This window comes from Electrona antarctica, assembly GCF_951216825.1.
Source record: "Electrona antarctica genome assembly, chromosome: 8".
In the NCBI taxonomy this organism is placed as follows: domain Eukaryota; kingdom Metazoa; phylum Chordata; class Actinopteri; order Myctophiformes; family Myctophidae; genus Electrona; species Electrona antarctica.
The window spans coordinates 23,967,842-23,991,009 of NC_136789.1; the positions used below are offsets into that span (position 1 = coordinate 23,967,842).

Below are 23,168 nucleotides of genomic sequence, written 5' to 3' on the forward strand. Positions count from 1 at the left end.
TTGCCTTGACTGGTCCAGGCACCTTGGCTGGTCCAGGCACCTTGCCTTGACTGGTCCAGGCACCTTGCCTTGACTGGTCCAGGCACCTTGGCTGGTCCAGGCACCTTGGCTGGTCCAGGCACCTTGGCTGGTAATCCAGCATGACAGTGTGTCGCGGGTTCGAGTCCCGATCCCGACCAGCTTACTGTGCATCTTCCCCCCATCTCTCTCCCTGTTCCCTGTCTGTCTACCTACTATAGTATACATCTACCAATAAAGGCAAAAAAGCCCCAAAAATATCTTTTAAAAAAAAATCATCTTAAAATTATCATTAGTGAGGGCCAATTATATGAAGATAGGTTGACAATTTGTGAAATGCTCCTTTAAGTTATTAATTAGGTTAACAATAGTGTAGTGTAGTTATAGACTGACCCCTGAAGGCCTGAAGGCCTAACATTGGAATTAACTGCACCCCATATAATGCTGTTGATTATGTTCAATGCTCTGTCGCCATCTAGTGGACTCAGAGGATGATACAGAGTGTCAGAGACCATTAAAACCCTGTTTTACTCAAACTGTTATTGTGCAGAATGTTTTGTTTGTGTAAAAAAAAAGAAAAAAGAAAAGAAAAAGAAAACTGTTTCCTGTACACAATGCAATACTGACGCAATGATTTGTGGTGTGTCCTATAAGTCCATGTGGGCTGGGCGCCTTGGGTGCATGACACAATAATAAAGAATCTATCTATCTATCTATCTATCTATCTATCATGTGCTGGTTGTATTGAAATACAAGTCGACATTGCAGCTGTCCGTGAATAAATGTTGTGCAGCCATTCTGATGGGCTATAAACTAAAGGCTAGAGCTGATAAACCAAGCATTCTATGTGCTTGCAATAACCTGTAATCCAAATGTAAACAAAAAGGGTAGCCCCTACCTAGCCCAACTACCAAAACTCAAAACACAGGACTGGAACCATATCACAACGATTGTATAATAAAAATATAAAATAACAAGAAATTACTCAAGTCATTATATATCAGCTTGCATTCCATTCTTTTGCATATTGTACTTTAGTGGGGCCTTCTGTAGTCACGTTTGCAGTCATGTCATGGTGCGGTGGGGGAGAGGCGAGCGGGCTCAGTGTCCCATTGGCCGTGGTGATGATAATGATCAAATTGACCGCTTCTGTAACTTAGTCATACTTCTGTATTTCTTTTCTCATCAGTCTCCTCCCATAGAGTAAAAAAAAAAAAAGTGTAGTTTCAAGCCAACACTATGCATACATGGGTGCTATCTAGGGTTGAACCGGTCGGATCGGATCATCGGAAATTGGGGCCGATCACGTCATTTTCAAATGATCGGAATCGGATCGGGTGCCAAAAAATGTGACCGGGACATCCCTAGTATCAATATTATATCCAGATCATGATATTAGACTGGATATTGTCTGTGATTTGGGATATTGTACTATTGTGATATGGTATAAACGTGTTCTATAAAATCAGATCGAGAAACATCGGTATCGGCAGATGCTCAAAATGAAATGATCGGAATCGGATCGGGAGCCAAAAAACGTGATCGGGAAAACCCTAGTGCTATCTATGCTATGCTCTTTTCAGAGAAAGACAAAATGCTTCATTTTCATCCCATCTATAGTATAACACTGTGACGGCCCCCTGGGCCTTTAGTCTACTCTGGGGTTCGGTGGTTCTTTGTGTGTGTGTGGGTGGCGCAGCGCTGGATTGGAGGGTGGAGCCAAAGGTGATTAGTGGAATGGGAGACACCTGGCCAGTGTCTTAGTTCACAAACACTATTTAAGACACCTGCAATAATGCTTCAAAAGTTCTGCATTTCTCCACAGGCTGCAGGAGAGGCTGCAGGAGAGGCCGCAGGAGAGGCCGCAGGAGAGGCCGCAGGAGAGGCCCCTTGTCTTTTTGTTTGCTTTGCTTATATGTTTTGGTCACTAAGCATGTTTCCCTGCCAGTATGATTTGGAAACTTTGATTTAATTGCTTAAATTCTACTTTTTTGTATGTAATGTAAATATTGATTTATTTTGAATTGTCCTCCGGTGTGGTTTCCCCTTTTTTGTTATGGCCTCAGAGCCAGCCATAACCATAGAATTTGGCTGTCCTGATGAAGGTCTAAGTGACCGAAACCTCGACCAAACAAAGAGCAACATTTGTTGTGTCTGACAGTGTGCGGGACCTCTTCTTTGTCTTTCAAAGATACCCTTTTCAATGTAATGAATAGGGACAGCTAAAATATAGTATGTATACTGAGCTACGCCTACTTGGGCACTAAGCACACCACTCAAAAGTTAAGGTCACCACCACATCCTGCACGATGCCCAGGTCACAGACACAGAGTAAATGTAAATATAGATGGTGCCGTGCAGGCCCTCCAACAATGTGTTGGCACACACACGCACACACATGCACACGCATGCACGCACACTGAGTCTGGATTGATGGTCCAATTCTCCCTCATCATAAATTATTAGGAAAGCAATCTTGAAGAAATTACTGTACTCTAAATACTGCATTTTGAATTGTAGTATGCCTAATGACACATCAGTGCATGTTTTGGTTCAATTGGTTGTTATACTTCTTTGTTTATGTAGCAGGGTGGGCATTGCCTACTTCTTGCCGCCTACTTTCTCCTATGGCACACACACACACACACACACACACACACACACACACACACACACACACACACACACACACACACCTTTTTCAAGTACGGTATAAATATACTTTGAAAAAGGGTCACAACGTTTTGTCGCAAATATATCTTCGGAGCATTCAAAAGTGAGTTGCGAGATCCCGCTTTGTTCTATGATTCTGTACTTGATCACGCCTCTTTCTCTATCATTAAATGTGTAAGGAACCCTGCAGAGCTGGGCCAGTATATGCCAGGCCCTATAGAGCGTCCTGACGTCACTCGCTCATCCCCTGGTTCTGCCTGGTTCACGGAAGTAATCATATACAGTATGATAGTCTGTTTCTAGCGAAAATGTAACTAATTCAGTAGCAGTAACCTTAGCGTTTTCTCTCAGTCAGTTGATTCTTCATATCCATATGAGTGAAACGGCCTGGATGACATGTTTATTTTTCAAACACAGTTATTATATGAGGCGATCTAAGATCCCCCTATGGGGATTACAATGCAAATAAAAAGTACATGAACCTGTGCATTTGCGCCCTACCGATATTGACGTCAGACTTCGGTGCTCTATAGGGGCTCAAAGGTCAGGGTGCCCTCTAAAACATTGGGCAGACTGAGACCCACTCAGGGATGGACTGGAAACAAAAGATCAGGCTGGGAATTTAAATTACAGCGGCCCTCATATGTCATATATATAAAAATGAGAAAGTAGTGAAAGCACTTAGTTAATTCAGCTGATCCGTCTCTCAAATAACTACAAACTAAAGAGCACACTGAGCACAGTCTGTTTTGCAAACCACATATTTGTACTGCACACAGGATATGAAACTATCTATCGACAGTGGGCCTACTTGTTGTTGTTTTTTCCACTCTATGGGAGGAAACCGATGACAAAAAGATTAAAACAAGAAAGGGAAGTATGAGTAACAGAAGTGGTCAGTATCATGAACTGTGTTTCAACTATGTTGAAATGTGTTGGCTAGTGTGCCACATCTCACACTAAATAAAATGCTGCTAAATAGAACCAAAAGTGACAAAGACTACAAAATAAATCCTCCTGGTCTGGATGGAATCCTTCCTGAACTGCTCTCTGAGCTATGGCATTTACTAAGTTTATACATACATTTTACTTTACGCCTGAGTGTAGATTTAAATGTAAATTAGTTAATTCAGACTTATGTACCTCTGTTCTTCTGTTAAAGGAGACTATTTACATATGTTTTGGCATTGCCCCTCTATCAAAAGTTTTTGGAATTGGATTAAGGAGATTGTAGCAACCATTGTTGGTAAGGAATTCCCAGCTGCCCAGCCCTCTTTCTCATTGGTTAGAACCCAAACATCGCATTAAATTATCAAAAACTGGTTGACTGTTAACTTGAAGAGAAATTGGCTTAATTGCTTTTGTTTACTGGAGCGTTCTACTGCCAAGATGAATGGCGCCAGAGCGGACACTGCGGACAACTGGTTGACGCAGTTCAATTAATTATTTAATGGATATGATGTTGTGACCAACGGTTTGCTTTTGGCTCCCTTGTCTGTATCTAGACTGTAGCCCTTGTACTGTACATGTCTTATTTGTCTTGTCTCGTTTGTCTTGTACTGGTCTGTAGTGTCTGTAGTGTCTGTATGTTTTTTTGTTTATTGTTTTCCTTTTTTTTTTAAACAAAAAAAAACTCAATGCAGTTCAGTCAGATAACTCAGTTCAGTCAGATAACTCAATGCAGTTCAGTCAGATAACTCAGTTCAGTCAGATAACTCAATTCAGTCAGGTAACTCAGTTCAGTCAGATAACTCAGTTCAGTCAGATAACTCAGTTCAGTCAGATAACTCAAGAATAGATTGACACAAATAATAATTAAAATAGTAGAACATTTTAATTATAAAATGTAAATACAACGGGTGAATATTATATGTTCTAAATACTACATTTTAATCGGGTAACGATAATATAACCCCCAATATTTTCAAAATGGCCATCCCTAATGTGAAGGGAGAGCGAGTGCAAATTAATGTTACCCAACGTATTATACAAATATATAACATAATGTTGAAGATCAAGTCCATTCTTAATCTGGCAGGTTTCATTGTTAAAACGTGTGGAGAGTAGACATCTAGAAGAGTTAAAAACAACTGCATCGCAGGACTATTCCAAAGTATTTAGGGTGGTCCTGGTCCTTCATACTGGGGCAATGACAGGTTTGGTTTCCAACAGGCGTTCTCACCGCTGTTCTAGCAACTACAGTACGCTGGATGTCCGTGTCCCGGAAGGTGGAGATCTCAGAGATTTCGGTAGTACACTGCTATCTAAGGAATCAAAGTTACAGTATACATTTGATACAGGATACACTGTCGAACAGGCAAAATAATATGCAGGGCCGCTAGGCCGCATAGTAAGTCCCTGAACCCCACCCACACACACACACACACACACACCCTCCCCTCCTAACACACACACCCTCCCCTCCTAACACACACACCCTCCCCTCCTAACACACACACCCTCCCCTCCTAACACACAAATGCATGCCAGTGACACAGCAATAAACACACATGCATTCAATACACTCCAAACAACACACAACTGCCTGTCTATTCACATTCATAGAAAACACAACAACATGTAGAATTGAATACGTTGGAATGGGAATACACATAAAATTACTAAATACATGCTTTACATTCAATCCAAAGCACATATATCATTACTCACATATATCGGCACATTCGGCAGCAGAGCTGACGTGCAGGGGAGGAGAAACCAAGACTTTGGTGGTCGTGGCTGGCGGCTTGACTATAAAAGATGAATACATTTTAGGCAAGAAATATGCCGTACAGTTGAATTTCACATTTACACCTACAACGTTGTTTTTCAATATTCTGTATGGTTACACTGAAGTCTTTATCAGTTGATCGCATGACTGCCCCTAACCCCCTTCTTCTTCTTCTTCTTTTTTCTTGAATTTTCAGCAGAAAAGGTGTTATCTTTTCTTTAAAAAGTGTGAACATACCGTATAGTCATACTTCCCTCTTTTTATCTTTTTGACATCAGTTTCCTCCCATATGATGAAAAAAAGTAAAGTGTCATAAGTCTGTTCAGTGCAATACTGTAGTTTGAAAGACTATAATGCTGGGGCCCTTCAGTTTGTATTTAGCCTACTTGATATACTGACTGATCAGATGATTGATGTGCCTTCATTACTTAATAATTATATAGCCCGCATAGCAATAAAACATATGAGGGCCACTGTAATTTCCCAAGCTGATTCTGTTTCCAGTCTGCCACTGACTAGGGGTCAGGGTCTCCCTGACCTTTGGGTCCACTGGCCTGAGCCCAGAATACGCGTTCAGGCATTCAGATATGTAGCCTGGTATTGTATCTACTTCAGGAATACGTCTCATTACTGTGGAAAACTGCAGATCGATACACATAGCATTTTAGTAAAAAAATACGTTCACATCTCAGGTACTATGTGTAAATAATTATGTTGCTTGTTGAAAAGCCAAGAGACCCTTTGGTTGTACAGTTTGTAGCAAACTTGTAAATAAGCTAAGATACCTTTTGGTTGTATACCGTTTGTGGCAAAAGCTTGTAAATATCTAAGAACCATACAGAAGAAAACCCTTTACCTTTTGAGGCAAAAGCGCTCAAACTTTATTTTTTCTGCTTGATCTCCTTACAAGACCGAACCCGATGGGAGCTGTGCAAAATCTAATGTCACCCACTTTTTTCCTATAAAACTGTGATGTGACAATGAAGCGGATTCTGAAAGGCTACTGAGCTTTGTAGAATACTTTAAATTTGATGAATTTAATTGAATTTTTTGGATTAATATCGGTATATTTCATTCAGTGAGTTAAAGTTTAGTTTAGCAGATCACATACAGATGTCTAAGCTCACTGGAATAATTCTGGAAACGTATTCTAATCATCAACATTGTAACTTGCACAAACATTATGACATGAGAGTATTTAAACAATATACTGTACCATTTTCATAGTCTTCAGATTGATCCTGTACTGCATGGATGTCTGCGCTGACTGGTAAACAAACAATGAAAACATTATTTGTTATTATGCTAATGAGTATAGGGGGCAAAGTCTTTGCCTCAAAAAATGAAGAATTCTGTTAACGATTTATTAATCAACTTGTACTCAAACAGTAAGACATGAGCGACAATATACTGTACCGTTTACATAGTCCTCATCATCAGAGGGCTTCTGGACGTCTGTGTTGCCTGCAGGTAAACAAACAATTTAAATGTATTTAATTTGGTTCATTATTACTAAAACAAGTGGTGTGATGGAGTGTACAATGGAGTGTAGAAATGGAACCAAATGGACCCATAAAGGTCAATGTGGTTCCATTTGTACACTATCAGAGTTATACACCTGTACAGGGCCATTTGGAACCCTGCACTCAAGCAAGGACAGGCCCCTACACTGGCAGCCAAATCCAGCCTGAATCAGATCTGTGCCACATCCAGATTGGAATATGATTTGTTTAAATCAGAGACACTGGTTTAGAAGAGTGTTTCATGCAAAATAGCAGCATGCACCCTGACTCTGTTTGGTCTGTTTATAATCAGTAACACCTGTGAAGGAACCAGTGAAAGGGCCCGGAAGTAGGAATTAAGAGATATTCTGGGACTGGGTGCATAGAGCCAAAAGAAGATGAAGAATATTATAGATCCAACGTGATTGGTTCAAAAACTGACCATGTTGCAGCCTGGTCATGCTGCGGCCAGTTTGAAACCCATTTGTATTGGTCCTCTGGTCTGCATCTGAGCCTTGATTGGTTCCCTGTCGACCTGTAAAAAGAAATAGGCCAGATTAAGGCCACATAAATTGTCCTTCAAATTGCTTTGCCATTGTATTCAACATCTTTTAAGGAGAGTTCCTCTGTGAAAGTAGATGTGATCTAATGTGGTAATATACTCACCTTTGGATGATCTGTATCGACACAGCAGGAGCAGCAGGGTCATCAGTAGAATCAAAACAAGTGGTCCCGAAATCAGTCCGACTAGTAGAAAACACTGTTCGGCTCCCACTGGCCAAGACACTGCTAGCAAAGAGATGCCATTATATAAGGATTAAGGACTGAAATTCACTGCTGTACAATCATTGGTACAAACCTTCTATCTTTTATGTTTTTGTTTTGATCATTTATGGATTATAATTTATACAAAATAGTGGTTTAATTGGGAGACATTAGAAATGTTGATTATATTTTATGATAGCTCATGCTGTACAAAATGGTAAAGTTTATGTCAAGCAACATGTCCAATATGTTTTGAATCAGCAATTACACTTTTTTTATGTTTTGGTCATTTTCAAGACTGCTTGTCTGAATAATTTCCTGAATATTTTCCACATATTATTTATGGGGGAATGTTTTTCACATTCTGTGAATTCATAGGCTATTCTTACCCACTGTCCCCGGCTCCCCGCTGTCCCTCCAGTTAGTCTAGACTGATACCAAAACCCCCAAATATGTACAGTAGCCTATATGCTGCACACATTCAACTCAACTGTCAGACAGAACGATGGAGAGAGATAGGTAATGAATGTGTATGAAAACAGTGTTGTTGTTTTTCCCCCCATCTTATTTTTCTACTGTTTTAGTTGAAATTAGAGCATGTTAGCTGAAGTTGGAAAATGTTCAAGAACATGAGGAAGAGGCAGAACCTTTGCGTCACCCAGTTCACCTCTTTCCACCTCTTGAACATTTTGCTACCTCACTTGAAGCTATCACGTCTCTCACCTCCACAGGCTGTTAGCTGGATGGTTTGTCGACTCTCACTGTCTGTGTTCTCACTGTTCTGAACAACACAAGTCAAGTTTCCCACTAATTGACCATGTAAGCTGATGCTGATGCTGATGCTGACATGCTTGGATGTGGCACTGCCAGTGCCAGTGTACAGCGTTTGGCCCGTGGACGTGGTCATGGTCAGCTGCCAGTTGAACTCAAGGTCATCTCCCTTTAAAGAACAGCTGACCTTCTTCTCTTCTGCTGATACACACACCTGAGATACATCTGGCTTGGACATTGGAGCTGGAACATACACACACACACACACACACACACACACACACACACACACACACACACACACACACACACACACACACACACACACACACACACACACACACACACACACACACACACACACACACACACACACACACACACACACACACACACGGCATGACCTTTGTGGTTCAAAGTAGTTCTGTCTTCACCTTTGCAATCACACACCATGCACACACATGCACCTGCGCATGTGCACACACAGCTGACAATTTGTTGATTAATTTACTGAGATTTCACTTTGTTGAGCCAAAAATGTTTTGTATTAGTTGTTGCAAAGCAGCCTGGATGGGTGCGTACCGTTAGTCTGACGTCCCAATAATCTGACATAACATTACTAACTCTAGTACTCTAGTCTTAACCGGCCAGTGGCCACGTATGGCAGTCAGACTAACGGGACGTTGGACTAACACATGCCCCCAGCCTATAGGGTGCCACAAATACTGCACATGCCACTGTTTGTTGCAGAAACATGTTGGTTACCTGTAATTTCACCCCCTGCGCCCACGACCTACCCACGACCTACCCTGCAGGGTATCGGCAACCGAGTCTGGTGGAGATCTGTACTCCATGCAAGGAGCGGACCTTTCTAGTTAACTAATACACATTGTTGTATGTGTCATGTTTGCAAAGGAGTCTCACCACGTGATGCATAAATGCTTGTTTTAATGTTTCCATTTGTATTATAATGGACAGTAACAAGAAATTGTCTCAGAATACTGTTTGGCTTGAGGCTAAAAAACTAATATTGTTGGGAGTCGGAAACCACTTGTTTCATAAACATTTCATCACATGAAATGTTCACAGGGGCGATGCCAAGAATTATACATAATCTTTTATCTAAAAAACATGATTTTAGCATTTGTATGAAAATAGAAAAATAGAAATATAAAAGTTTAAAAACTGTATGTCAAACCCATTAGCCTTGGAGGCCATAAGTTGTCCCCATAATGGGACAGTAATGTGGTGTCCACAACCAATCAATCTAAAAAATCTATATTTTTTCTTTTTTTGTAATAAAGATATATTATGAACTCTAAACATCCCTGCAGTGGCTTCATTTAAAGAAATGGCCTAATATCAAACTCTTCATTGAGTCCCATGGGTGCCATAGTTTTGAGATTTTGACATCATTTATCCACACTTTGTATAAAAGACGTATTTTCCTGTCATCATCTCAGTTATAATAATATAATAATACTTACAAAGACCTCACGGTCAAAACGTTGTATATTTTTTACCTGCTGTGTCGCTGAATAAAACATTGGAGTATCTTAAAGTGAATTGCGAGTCCCTGCTTTCCCCCGCTTTTTTCTACGATAATTGAAACTTACCATGTGCATTTGCTGTCAGTGCCAGAGCTGTGATGATGAGGATGTATATGGAATTCATTTCTTCTTTTAAACAGAGAGAATATAGGCAGTCCTGGGTTGGTGAGAGATGTCACTGTCAAAGTCAAAGCAGAGTTGTACAGAAATCATGCAGTTGAAAGGACACCTCTACTTAATCTCTCTATGTTAACAACCATGTGTGGCTTCGGTTGTCTCAGCCTGCTGTTAAAGCTCCATTGGAGCTGAGGACCCTGGTTCAAATCTGACCCCTGTCTTTTCTGGCATGTATCTCCTCTCTACACCTGTCTCGCTTGGTAGTTTAACCCTCAAAGTCTTTGTGTCTTTAGTGATCAGTGATATGTACAGTACCTGCTGTGTCATTGTCTTCTGCTCAGAGCTGTGATGTACAATGTGTCTCTCTGCCTGATAGGCAGGGGTCAAGCAGGGGAAGTGTCATTCACACATACTCCCCTACCGTCATCATGACATTCACACTTTTGCGGCTACAGTGGGTACGTAGGCTACTTAATACTTACCCGAGAGGTGTTGTCTATAGACTGTTTCAAACTAGTGTCAAACTAGGGGGTTTTCATGATTCTGAAGCATTCGTTTTGCACGAAAAACAATCCCAATCACAAGCAGTCCATTACTCAGGTTTGTGTCCTGCATGGACAGGAGGTGGGTGCGCTGGGCCGACTGCACCACAGGACTCGTAGATCAAAGAAGCACAAGTTCTATATTCCTGTCAATTTTACTCAAAATATATCCTTTTAACTGATCTCATTAGTTTAGGAACATAGGCATATTTAGTGCTAATTCGTCTAAAAGCACCAGTTTTTGCACAGATGTAGCCCAGGGAATGCTCTAATCGTTTAGCTAGGGCGACCTTCGGGGTCACCACAGTGGCCAAATCCATATGGCCACTTAACAATAAGGCAAAATGTTCAAAATTTCATTATGCTTTAAGTAACAAGCATGTGACGTGTCAAACTAGGGGTTTTCATGATTCTGAACCCAATCCAAGCGAAATACACTCCTATATATTCGGCCATAGCCACTTGCCTAAAATTGTGCCCAAATGTACTGATCTCATCGGCTATGGCCGTTTTTAGCCCAAGGAGTGTTTTTCATGCAAAACTAATGCTTGGAATGGATTCAGAATCATGAAAACCCTAGTTTGACACATCACATGCTACTAAAGCATAATGAAATTTTGAACATTTTGGTTGCCAATGGTACGTGGCCATATGATTTTTGTCGCTGTGGCGATCCCGAAGGTCGCCGGCTCGGGCACCCTAGTTAAATCATTAGAGCAGGCCCTAGCTGGGCTACATCTGTGCAAAATGTGGCGCTTTTAGACAAATTAGCACGAAATCAATCAATCAATCAATCAATCAATCAATCAATCATTCTCTCTCCGTATGCTCCTCTACTACATGTGAACCCTGATAACTTGATACCATTAATTCTCATGCAAAAGCATTTTTTTAGCTACACTGGTGTTACCGGCCTCGAGGCTCGATGCCCTCATGATTTAAATGTTTTGTTTCCATTTCTTAGAAGTTTTTAGTGGTGCAATGATTATTCTTTTATTTTATGCAATTGCTTATTGTAGCACTGAGATTTTCATGAATGTAAAGTGCATTATAAACAATATCCATTATTATTTATTATTATAATGATCAGTGAAATTAACTGCAGCTAGTTATATACTCAATAATTGTCTGTCGCCATCTAGTGTAATTGAGAGGCTGATGCAGGGAAAAGGAAACCCCTGAACTTGTGATTTTGCTGGTTACTTAAAGGAGCTAGAGTAACTCAAACTTAGCACTATTAGGAAAGAGCTTTCTTTAACATAATACATTTTGACATTGGCTCCTATGACCGGAAACAATGTGATTATACTTGTAGAATGTGTTCCTGTGGATTGTTTTCCACATATTACTACTTCAACTACCAGCATGCCATGCTTTAATTTTGAGTAGTATTTGTATTTGAGTACATATTGCATAACACTGTATAATATGTAGAAGGGAAAAATGCTTGTGCTTAATTGAACCCCAAAGTTTTATTCAGGCCAAAAGGCTAAGGCAAGGACACACACATTCTGTGTACTAATAGATCACTGGAGAAAACAAAACAATCCTCGTCCCTATACAATGGTGACCATACAAAGAGAACAATTTCTAAGAATAAAATGCTTGTTACACACGGTTTGTAAAATGCATGACATCACAACATTAAGATGTCAATATCTTTTAACATAGCTCAATTAGACAGATCCTGAATACCAAACAAAATCAATGTCTCTGTCAGAAACTGGAGGAGACCCATGTAGTCCCATACAGCGCTTGGTCATTTGTTGGAGGTGGACGTGTAGCGCTGTGCCCTGTATTCACTGTGACGTCTGCGTAGACAATAGGCCTACTGTCACCTTCAGAATTACCTAGAATAAAGAGACAATGGTCTGTGAGAGATATACTGTAAATCCAGAATATGTTTTCATAACGTGTATTGCATAGTAGGTTTGGTATGCATTATCATTTTATTCAATATTGTTTTTTTATGTTATATTTTATTTACATGGTTATGATTCCACAATTCCATCGATTAATTTATGGGAAATTCTGAGAAAACTTTGTATGCCTCTTGTTGTGTGTATGCCACATTTTTACCCCTGCTAGCACAGGATTGAAACCTTAATGGAGTTCACTCTCCCAGAGCATTTTCACACATGACATGACATTTTGTTTGAAATCCCATGACCTCTCCTCTATCACCATCAAGAGACACTATAGGTGCTGCCACACTATGGAAAGAGCCGTGCACGTTCTCGGCTGCGTGCAGCTTAAATTCTGAGTTTTTAGACAGCTGGTGGATGGAAAAGAAGCTCCACCTCCGCGGACTTTTTGCGCGGCGGCCAGATTCCCGGAAACGCTCTCCTCCGCGGGGAGGTGGAGCTTCTTTTCCATCCACCAGCTGTCTAAACACTCGGAATTTAAGCTGCGCAGAGCTTAAGAAGTGCGTGGCTGTCGACCGTTTTGCGCTTAGGTGTGGAAAGGGCTATTGAATGTGAAAACCGGGGAGATTTTTAGGCTTTGGCAGAGTTTGTTTTCTCTATGTTTTACCTGTGTTAACAGTGTGGGAGCTGCTTCTCTTACTGTTTGCTCTATGTTTTACCTGTGTTAACAGTGTGGGAGCTGCTTCTCTTACTGTTTGCTCTATGTTTTACCTGTGTTAACAGTGTGGGAGCTGCTTCTCTTACTGTTTGCTCTATGTTTTACCTGTGTTAACAGTGTGGGAGCTGCTTCTCTTACTGTTTTCTCTATGTTTTACCTGTGTCAACAGTGTGGGAGCTGCTTCTCTTACTGTTTGCTCTATGTTTTACCTGTGTCAACAGTGTGGGAGCTGCTTCTCTTACTGTTTGCTCTATGTTTTACCTGTGTTAACAGTGTGGGAGCTGCTTCTCTTACTGTTTGCTCTATGTTTTACCTGTGTCAACAGTGTGGGAGCTGCTTCTCTTACTGTTTGCTCTATGTTTTACCTGTGTTAACAGTGTGGGAGCTGCTTGTCTTACGCAGAATGAAGGTGCAAACACACAGAGAGAGGTTGAGAGCCGTGGCAGCAGCAATAACAGCTATAATCACAGTCACACCATCCGGCTTGAAGGAGGAGTCTGGAGTCACAGAACTTAATTGACCTGGAACATGGTTTAAGCACATTTCATATACAATCCAACGTTATTAACATTATGGAAAAAGGCATTTAAAAGTATAATGAAATTGAGCAATAAAATGTAATCGAAAAGAAAAAAACAACATTTAGGATTGCCCAGCTGTCTCTAAATCTCTGAGATGTTTCCATTACATTCTGAAAAATGTCATGGAGCATCAATGTAGAGCCAACATGGCTGCCACCCACTACTGGAAGTACAAACAATAAAACAATACAAAATAAATAGACATGGTGTTGACTGAACGTTTTGTATATTATACAAAACATTCAGTAATCACCATGGCATTTGATCATTTTACATCCACATCCAAATGAACATACATGTAAGAGCAATTAAGAGGAGTGCATTTTAGAAAGGGCACAACATGGTTACTATTCACTTATCTACTGACATCAACAGAAAGTCAAGAATGATCATTCTCTCACCTCCACAGACTGTTAGCTGGATGACTGTTTGACTGATGCTGACTTTGTTCTGAACAACACAAGTCAAGTTTCCCACTAATTGACCAGGTAAGCTGAGGCTGCTCAGGTTGGTGTACTCAGGTGTGGCTCTGCTCAGTGATTGGTTATCCAGTCTCCAGGTGAACGGCGATTGGCCGGTGGTCATGATCAGCTGCCAGATGAACTCAAGGTCATCTCCCGTAGAAGAACAGCTGACCTTCTTCTCTTCTGCTGATACACAAACCTGAGATACATCTGGCTCGGACACGGGAGCTGGAAAGCACACATGCACGCACGCATGCACGGGATTGCACGCACGCACGCACGCACACACACACACACACACTGTATTATGTACTATATCTCTATTGTGGAACCAAAAACTATTACAACAAGTTTAAACATTTAAATTAATTTATTGTTCAAATTAAAATTAGTTTGAATGTTTTATATAAACACACACAAATACTTCTTCAACTTCTTGATAATTAGTGAGAATGTGCCTTTTGGGCCTACCTTGTATTTGTAGTTGCATCAAGGCTGTCCGTAAGAAATGACCCCTTGAATTATATGTGTCCAATTGGTAATTGCCAGAATCTTTCTTCATTGAGAAGTCCAGTCTTAATGTTCCATTGGGTAAGTATTTACACCGATTTTCACATTCTTCATGAAGTTTTCCTCTCTCAGAAGATTTACTGACTTGGTTCATTAAAGTGATATCACTGCCCTGTCGGCCTCTTGTTAACCTAAAGTCTTCCTCATTAGTAGAGGTCAAATGAATCAGTAGAGGTGACCCCAGTGCTCCATAACACTGAGTTGTATTACCTTCAGCCAAAGTACACAATGTAGAACCTGTAAGGGGAAAGAAATCAATTACAGAAGTATTTATTTCAGCTGTAGGGAAAAAAATCAATCCTTTGTGTACTGTCAGTAATTAAAACACCCAGTTTGTGTTCTAAATGTAAAAGAAAAGAAAAGGAAAAACAAAAAGAATGTAGAGAATGTAGCTATAAAAGTAGTTTGTTCATAACTTACAGTAGGCTACTTTACTACAGTATGTATAGTATAGTATAGTTTGCTAAACATAGTTTTCAATAATGGTAATTATGAAAAAGGACAAATATGTTTGATTGAAAAATATATGTGTATGTATTTGTAAAAAAACATTTAAGTAAACAACTGTATATTTTCTGGTAATTAAAGACAGTATGGATAAAATGGTGACAATAAGCAGAAACATACCTTGTGCATTTGCTGTCAGAGCTGTGATGATGATGATGATGATGATGATGGAGTTCATTTATTCAGTTTAAAGCAGAATGATTAGAGCAGGTGCATGGTAGTCAGTCCAGTCAGTGTTGTTGAGGTTTTACTGCAGTCAAAGCAGAGTTTCTGGTGCAGAAATCATGCTGTTATGTTCCTGTATGTATCTGAGACCTGCATGTGACCTGTCATGCAGGAATCAGCAGGATGTAGGTAGGAGGTGGTGAGATCAGGCAGGATGGTTAGCTTTTGAGTGGTGGTTCTATTATTTTGTTTGTTTGTTTTTCAATACAATCGGGACAGCTAATCTAATGCAACATTACTGTAAAATTCAAATGACCATAACAGCATCACCAGTAAGGCATACAGTATATCTCAAATGCAGAACTGAAAATAGAGCAGAGTGAAATAACATGCACCAGGATTGCTGTTGGCTCATTTCTACATTTCGAGGCCACAAAATACTAATTCGAGGCCACAAGTTTTTTTTTTCTCTCTCTCTCTCAATGGCCACTCCGGGGCTCGATCCGTACATTAATTTCTGTACGTTTGCAACTTTCTAGTACATCAGTTCAGTGTATCGGTAAATATATAGCACATCTCCTATATCATGTATTTACAGGAAGAACTGGTCTCTATTCCTTCTTCTGAAAGAAGCATCACTCTGTTGAACTACAACCCCTCTTTTAATTACGAGACAACATGCACCAATGGTTCACACCTCTAACCACTCTCTCTCTCTCTCTCTCTCTCTCTCTCTCTCTCTCTCTCTCTCTCTCTCTCTCTCTCTCTCTCTCTCTCTCTTCTGCAGTAATGCTATTGTCTCTGTGGCTGCTGAAACAAGCGATGGAAGACGTTGTGGTTTATATCATAGTCATATCACTGCACATATACCCTACTAGGCTAAAGCCTGGCTATATGTTTAAATATAGCAATAGTTAATTTTTGTCGATGGCAAACATGCAACATGTTCATATGTGCAATGCAAGTGAGTGCAGACATGTTTCGGAAGAAATAAAACAGTTAAGCAGGCATATCACTGACATTGGTGTTCACAGCCATGACCTTATATTGGATTTGGAGGCACCAACATATATTGTTGTGAACTTCTACAGTCTACACTATCATAAGTTCATAACATAACGTGTCACTTTGTAAATACAATGCCTGGATGTCACTTTCAACTGGAACTTTCCCGAAGGCCACAAGTGCCCCCTTCCTTTCAGAAAACCAGTTACAACAGAACTTTGTCACCATTATTATTATTATTATTATTATTATTATGGTTGATTTGAGAACATTAACCATGGTTAACCCATTAAGACATGAGAAATGAAATGAAATGAAATGAAATGAAATGAAATCTATATTTACCCAGGGTATCTGGGCTAAGCTCAAGAACTTGTTTCCAGCCAGGCCCTGCTCATAGAACACATTTCATCGTAGTGGTTGATGCCTTGTTCAAGGGCATTTCAGCGGTGGTAAATTTAACGTGTCGGACGGCTGATTCGAACTGGGAACCTTCCGGTATCTAGACCACGCCGCTATCCGTTCGGCCACCGCTGCCACGACCAATTCTACAAATGACTTCTAATCTAGTTCTCACTTCTTACAAAAATAGCAGATGTTATGTATAAGCTCGTGGTACGAAGTGACGTGCCGTGAGCTTGTATATTAATTAACTATTTTTTGAATAGCCAACGCAAACATCTAGAATGACACATGCTTTTCCAGTTTTAATGGGTTAATGGTGAGATTTATGTCACATTGTTTACACATGTTTTGTCTATACAATTTTAAATAACACAATATAACTCCTGATAGCGTCATCATAAGTTAAGAATTGTCCATGCACACAAACACAGTATGGGAATTAAGCCAGAAGTCTGAGTGCTTGTAATACTATAAATGAGTGCTCTTAATGCACTGGTGAGTGTGATCTCCAGTGCTCACATCTACTGCATATAGACCATACATGTCTTCTATATGGTTGGCAGAAAGCGGAGCGGTGTTGTTTGTGTCGTGTTTTTCAGTGTAGCAGACAGCAGAGGTTTTGTCCACGATTCCTGTCATCCATCTCTTGTCACCTTCACCTCCCATTTGCATACTTTTACCATGTCCTATAGGAGCTGCTGTGGCAACGGTTTCCAGGAGCGTCAACGGCCCAGCATTACCTACATCATCCCCACCTATAGGAACACAAAACCAGGATTAATGCCAAGTTATAGTTGCCATGCACGTGATATGATGTCATTTTCATCACCATCTCAACATGTCTGTGGGGACATCCGCATACGTACATCCCCGATTTTGCGGGGTACCTTATGCACGACAAGTACACTGACTGAATATTGTCACGGTCCGTGACATGTGTTGTGTTTTTCTAGTGTTCCTTGTTCTTGGTTTTGGTTTTACTTTACACTTGTGTGCTTTTATTTTGCAGTCTGTTAGTGTTTCCTGTGTTGCTCATGTTACGTGTGTTGTCTCACCAGTACCCTGATTACCCTAGTGTTTCCACCTTGTCTTGTTAGTCTTTTAGCCAATCATTGTGTTGATTATCTGTTGAGTTCACCTGTGTCTTTGTGTATTTATACTCCCCTGGTTTTTCATTTTCTTTGTCAGATCATTGTTTTATGTCACTAGTGTTTTTGCTCCTAGTGAACTCCCAGTGTATTCCTAGTTCTTGTTCTCTTCGTGTTCCTGGACTTTGGAAATAAACGTCCTACTATTCCACTACTTTGAGAGGCCTCAGTCCTGCACTTGGGTCCGAAAACCTCCTGCCTCGTACTGTGACACATATGACTGAGCTCGAACAGAAAGTTTGAGAATCCTGTTGAGGAGAGGTTGGGAGGAAATCCCTATTATATTATGACAAAAAGTACTTTAAATTGTTGGCAGGTTTGTTACCGTAGGTAGTTTTTAACAGAATAACAGTAAAAAATGACATCTCAAAGCTTTGCTGGAGGAATTGATTAGAATCTGAGGTATCTGGACTATAACAAGAATGTACAGAATGAGTCTGCAGGACTCTCGTGGCCAGCATGCGGATGTGACAACTAATTCATGCCTTAAGTTAGACACTGGGGCCACAAAACTAGGAGGGTTCAAGCTAGCCTGGCTAATAAGCCAGACCGAATCAGCCGTTAGCTAGGTTCAAGCAGCATTAAAACAGCATAATGAACTGAGGAGTGTTACCTGCAATCACGGCTAATCTCCATATTAGCCTGGTTTCCAGCCCATAGACCCTGCCCACTTGACTGAGCGCACTGGCTCTCAGAGTCTGACAATCAGGCTAGCTGTATATCACTGTCTCTTTTTTTTAGCGGTGGACCAATTTTTGTGGGTCGCGAATAAAATGTTTTGTATTATTTCAAAAGATTTTCAAAGAAATCCCCCCCTCCCCCGTTAAAAATAAACGTTTTTCAGAAGAATTCCATAAAAATAATTTCAAACAAACCATTAACGGAGTAAAAGTAGCACATCTACAAGCTGTTGTGAGCTTGTAGATGTGCTATTTTCACTAGTTTGGGTCCCGGGGAGGAGAAACATCAAATTTCTCTTTTGGTAAAAAGAGATTTAGGAACCACTGTCCTACAGTATATGACACTGTATTTATCCCAGTGCAACATGGTTTTACACACCATTCCCGCGTCTGCACTTCAGCGTCACCGTGGTGACGAGGTTGTCCAGGGGCTGCAGGGAGGTCATCCAGGCAGGAAGGAAGTCCCAGCTCCGCAGCCTGGGTGGCAGACAGGCGGGCCTCCGCGCCTGCAGCACGTTCACCGCCACGACAAAGACACCCGCCAAACCCAGCGGCGTCCCGACCCCGGCCAACACCCTCCAACCCGCCATGGAGAGAGCAAACACCACGGAGGGGAGGAGCAGGAAGCAGACCAGCAGGTAGAGCACAGCAAACCAGCGGTATCTGCGTGGGGGGGTTTGTAGTGCCTGTTTTTTTAATCCATTTAGGACTGAGGCCGATTCTAAAAACGCCTTCTAAATCCTGACCTAAGATTTCTGAAAAACTTTATTCAAAAAGTACAAAAATGTTATGTTGCTATATACTGTACATAAATGGTTGCGAACGCAGTGAGCACTAACTATGAGAACTAGCAGAACATGTCTGTGTGTCTGTGTGTCTGTGTGTCACGCTGTAACACCACCCGCCCGCCACCAGAGGGCGCAGCTGTATCACACACAAAACACACACACACACACACACCCCCACACACCCACATACACACACACACACACACACACACACACACACACACACAAAACTTAACTTAAAAAAAAAACTTAACTTAAAAGAAAACGTACAAAAAAAAACTACGCACGCACACATATACACACTAAAAACTTAACTTTAAAAAAAAACTTAACTTAAAAAAACTTAACTTAAAAAAAATCTTAAAAAAAAGAGAACTTAAAAAACTACATAATTTATTCTAATTGTTATTGCAATTTACGAGCTGCGTTCGCTTCCCGCGTTCGCGCGTCTTACTTGTAAATAAATGGTGCATTTATATAGCGCCTTTATCCAAGGCGCTTTACATAGATTGTGCATTACATTCACCCATTCACACACACATTCATACACACATTCATACACAGATGGCGGCAGAAAACCCTGCGAGGCATCAACCAGCACATCAGGAGCAATTAGGGGTTCAGTGTCTTGCTCAAGGACACTTTGACACCAACTCTGGGGGAGCCCGGGTTCGAGCTGGCAGCCTTGGGGTTGCCATCCAGCTCCTCTACCCCTGAGCCACCGCCGCCCCTCAATATACATAGCAACATAGCAACAAGAACCCCAAAAGTGGGTCCCGTCCTGAAGGGTATGAAAACCCCAAAAGGGGTTCCCGTCCTAATCCTCATTTCCTTTAATCTATCGAAGTTTCATTAAATGCAAAGCATGTCATATATAAGCATTAAAAAAAAACATTACATTGGTATTATTACAGTACCTGCCAGTACATCTGCCAAGGGCACGAGCCATACGGATGGGGAGGCGGGAGGCTGGTAGCGGATACCATAACATAATACCGAGGACATTGAAGAAGAAATGACACAGGGCCACCTGTAGTGAAGGAGAGGATCGAGAGGACAGCTTATTCTTCATTGAATCCGAGAATGTGTTAATGAAATGTGTGCGTGCGTGCCAGTGTTGTTTTCGTCGACTAATACTATGACGAAAAATGTTCGTCGACTACCTTGTTGTCACTGACAAAAACTACATAAAAGCTAAATAAAAACAATAAGGCATGATGACTAAAACTATGACTAAATATATACTGTCGATTTTGTCAACAAATAAATACTAGACTAAAATGTTATGAAGGGACTAGTGGACAAGAGATCCAGTATAAGTCATTTTACACTTGGTTGCATGCTGAAAATTGCAGATCTACTAGCTCCACGCAAAAACGCAGGTCTCTATGAACTATAGGTGCGTTATATCGATTCACGTTTGAAAGGCCCTTAAAGCATTCCAGGTGACTAAAATGTGACTGAAACTAAATTAAAACTATTCAAGAGACTAATGACTAAAACTAAAATAAAAAACTCTGCCAAAATCAACACTGGTGCGTGCGTGCCTCTGTGTGTACTGTACCTGTACCGATGCAGCCAGTTTCTCTCCAGGACTGGCCAGGGCTGCTAGTATTGCAGTGGTGGTGGTTCCCAGGTTGGAGCCCAGCGTCAGAGGGTAGGCTCTCTCGATGCTGATCACACCAATACCTGATTATTGGGTCCTTCATGCATTATATGAACAAGCATTTCCATGCAGCCAAGTCATCAAGTGTGTGTGTGTGTGTGTGTGTGTGTGTGTGTGTGTGTGTGTGTGTGTGTGTGTGTGTGTGTGTGTGTGTGTGTGTGTGTGTGCATGCGCGTGGGTGTGGGTGTGCGTGAGTGTGTGTGCGTGCGTGCGTGTGTCTGTTGTACCTATGAGAGGTGTGATTGCAGACGTGAAGACAGAACTACTTTGAACCACAAAGGTCATGCCTGCTCCCACTAAGAGAGCTAGATAACCTGCCAGCCAGCCAAATGGATAGGGGAAATCTGGACAGAGGAGGAGAGGGAAAGTGTGAAGACAGAAATGGTGTCTAGTATTCGGCGTGGGGTCTGAGGACCTCCGGTAAATGAGGTTATAATATAGCAACAAAGAGTTTAACCTCAGCATTTCGAAATAGCAGATATACAAGTTCACAGCACAGTCAGTGCTGTGAAGTCAGTGTGCGTGCGTCACGTGCATGCGTGCGCCGTGCGTGCGCCCCTATACAGACCTGTATTAATAACTGTGTTGACTGCAGAGGCCAGCTGGCCCTTCAGCAGCGATCCTAGTACTTTGACCAGAACTACCAGACAGCTGCACAGCACCAGCAGAGAGACGCCCAGGAGGATCAGACCTATGGCCACATCTGATAGAGAGCTGTCCACAAATAGATGGCTGCCTGGGACACGTATAGACAGACGGACGGACGGATGAACAGACAGACATACAAGCAATTGTCTAATAGGATGGATTTGAAAGGTAACTGACTACTATTACAGAGACTATATAATAACAACATGAACTATATCTAAATAGGTAGAGAAGAGAAATAGATAATAGACTAATGGCTATGAACGGAGGCTAAGCCTGAATGTAAAATAAATGCACACTAGGGAGAGAGAGGGATATGCAGGAAATGCATACTTGCAAAAGCTATAGCTTGATTTAATATTAACAAATGGTGTGAAATTATTGGTCTACTTGAATAATATAAATAATATCTAATAGAACAAAGTTTTCAAGGTCACTGTCTTATCTCTCTCCAATGTGTCCCTTTATGCGGCCTCTGCCTCCCTTTTTTCATTCCGCTCTTGCCTCCTGCAACGTTTGATTTTGGGTTTTGAGTTTCTACTTTTGGGTCCTTCATTCATGTTCGAGTCATTCCTGACGAGCACAGCAGAATTTGAGCAGAAGAGACGCGTCTCAAGACAAGAGGACATACTTTAAAAAAGAAAGAGTCTTACATCTCTTTGTGTGTTCTGACAGAGAGTGGTTGTGTGCACTCCAGGCTGTTTCATTCTTCTGTCAGCCGAGACAGAGAAAAGGAGAGAGAAAGATATTTAGAGAAAAACATTGTGAGAAACCAGGTCATATAAGGGTCGACTATGATTTCAAAGAAATAGAGAGGAACTGTGTGACTCAGTGCGAAACCCCTTTAAGCGAGCATTACATCTGTCTTGACTCATACACTGGCTTGTGAAAATGCTAGTCGGTACATACCTTACAAAAGCTTACTCACACAAACACATTAGGGCTGTCCTCTGATGGTCTTTTCAAAATTTGTATTGTTTTTATTTAAGACATTGTCAATTGATTAGTACTTTTTATGCTCTTTGCAATTGATTGATTTATTAAATACTTTATTAGTCAGAAATGTAAACAGGACCAGGTACAGTTAGACATTTAGGCTAAAGCAGTGGTTTTCAACCCTTTGTATCAAGGCTCATGCATTATTTATTGGGCATTTGAGCCACGGACCACCATTTGATGACATTTAACCTCTCAGACCCAAAACTTTGCATATCTTGATCAAAATAACAATTCTTCTACATTCTCTAATTGTGTAGACTTCTTGTAGATTAAGTAATGCAGATATTTAA

General features: G+C 41.0%; 2 protein-coding genes across 5 annotated transcripts in view; both read right to left on the reverse strand.

Annotated features, from left to right (window-relative positions):
• Positions 1-4,502: 4,502 nt before the first annotated feature.
• On the reverse strand, positions 4,503-14,979 carry LOC306927590 (uncharacterized protein). Of its 4 annotated transcripts, XM_079507385.1 has the most exons (9): positions 10,443-10,553; positions 10,077-10,188; positions 8,413-8,703; positions 7,591-7,713; positions 7,367-7,459; positions 6,839-6,886; positions 6,639-6,689; positions 5,362-5,442; positions 4,503-4,955 (listed from the first exon to the last, which is right to left on the reverse strand). In XM_079507385.1, exons 2-9 carry the CDS (start codon positions 10,132-10,134, stop codon positions 4,888-4,890), a joined length of 813 nt encoding a protein of 270 aa, XP_079363511.1. In that variant the 5' UTR covers positions 10,135-10,188; positions 10,443-10,553; the 3' UTR covers positions 4,503-4,887. The 4 variants fall into 4 exon arrangements, with proteins under 4 accessions (XP_079363511.1, XP_079363510.1, XP_079363512.1 ...); XM_079507384.1 differs by lacking the exons at positions 8,413-8,703; positions 10,077-10,188; positions 10,443-10,553 and adding exons at positions 14,235-14,525; positions 14,769-14,979; XM_079507386.1 differs by lacking the exon at positions 10,443-10,553 and having other exon boundaries at positions 7,591-7,710; positions 10,077-10,391.
• A 100-nt stretch (positions 14,980-15,079) lies between these two features.
• The window catches only part of LOC306928664 (sodium-dependent phosphate transport protein 2A-like), a gene marked incomplete at both ends in the record, with an annotated part of 14,021 nt that continues 5,932 nt past the window's right edge, over positions 15,080-23,168 (reverse strand). The window contains 8 exons of the mRNA XM_079508934.1: positions 15,080-15,104; positions 17,491-17,704; positions 19,157-19,440; positions 20,483-20,595; positions 21,130-21,254; positions 21,459-21,575; positions 21,800-21,967; positions 22,533-22,590. Coding sequence (XP_079365060.1) covers positions 15,080-15,104; positions 17,491-17,704; positions 19,157-19,440; positions 20,483-20,595; positions 21,130-21,254; positions 21,459-21,575; positions 21,800-21,967; positions 22,533-22,590 — 1,104 coding nt within the window. The remainder of the gene's footprint in view (positions 15,105-17,490; positions 17,705-19,156; positions 19,441-20,482; positions 20,596-21,129; positions 21,255-21,458; positions 21,576-21,799; positions 21,968-22,532; positions 22,591-23,168) is intronic.

Bases quoted from the DNA above. Each gene is read 5' to 3' on its own strand.
- LOC306927590 (XM_079507384.1), bottom strand. From the start codon at position 14,961: ATGAACCAAGTCAGTAAATCTTCTGAGAGAGGAAAACTTCATGAAGAA. The intron at 6,887-7,366 runs GTCAGTTTTTGA...GTTTACCTGCAG, and splicing joins CATGACCAGGCTGCAACATG to GCAACACAGACGTCCAGAAG. The intron at 6,690-6,838 runs GTACAGTATATT...TTTGTTTACCAG, and splicing joins TGATGAGGACTATGTAAACG to TCAGCGCAGACATCCATGCA.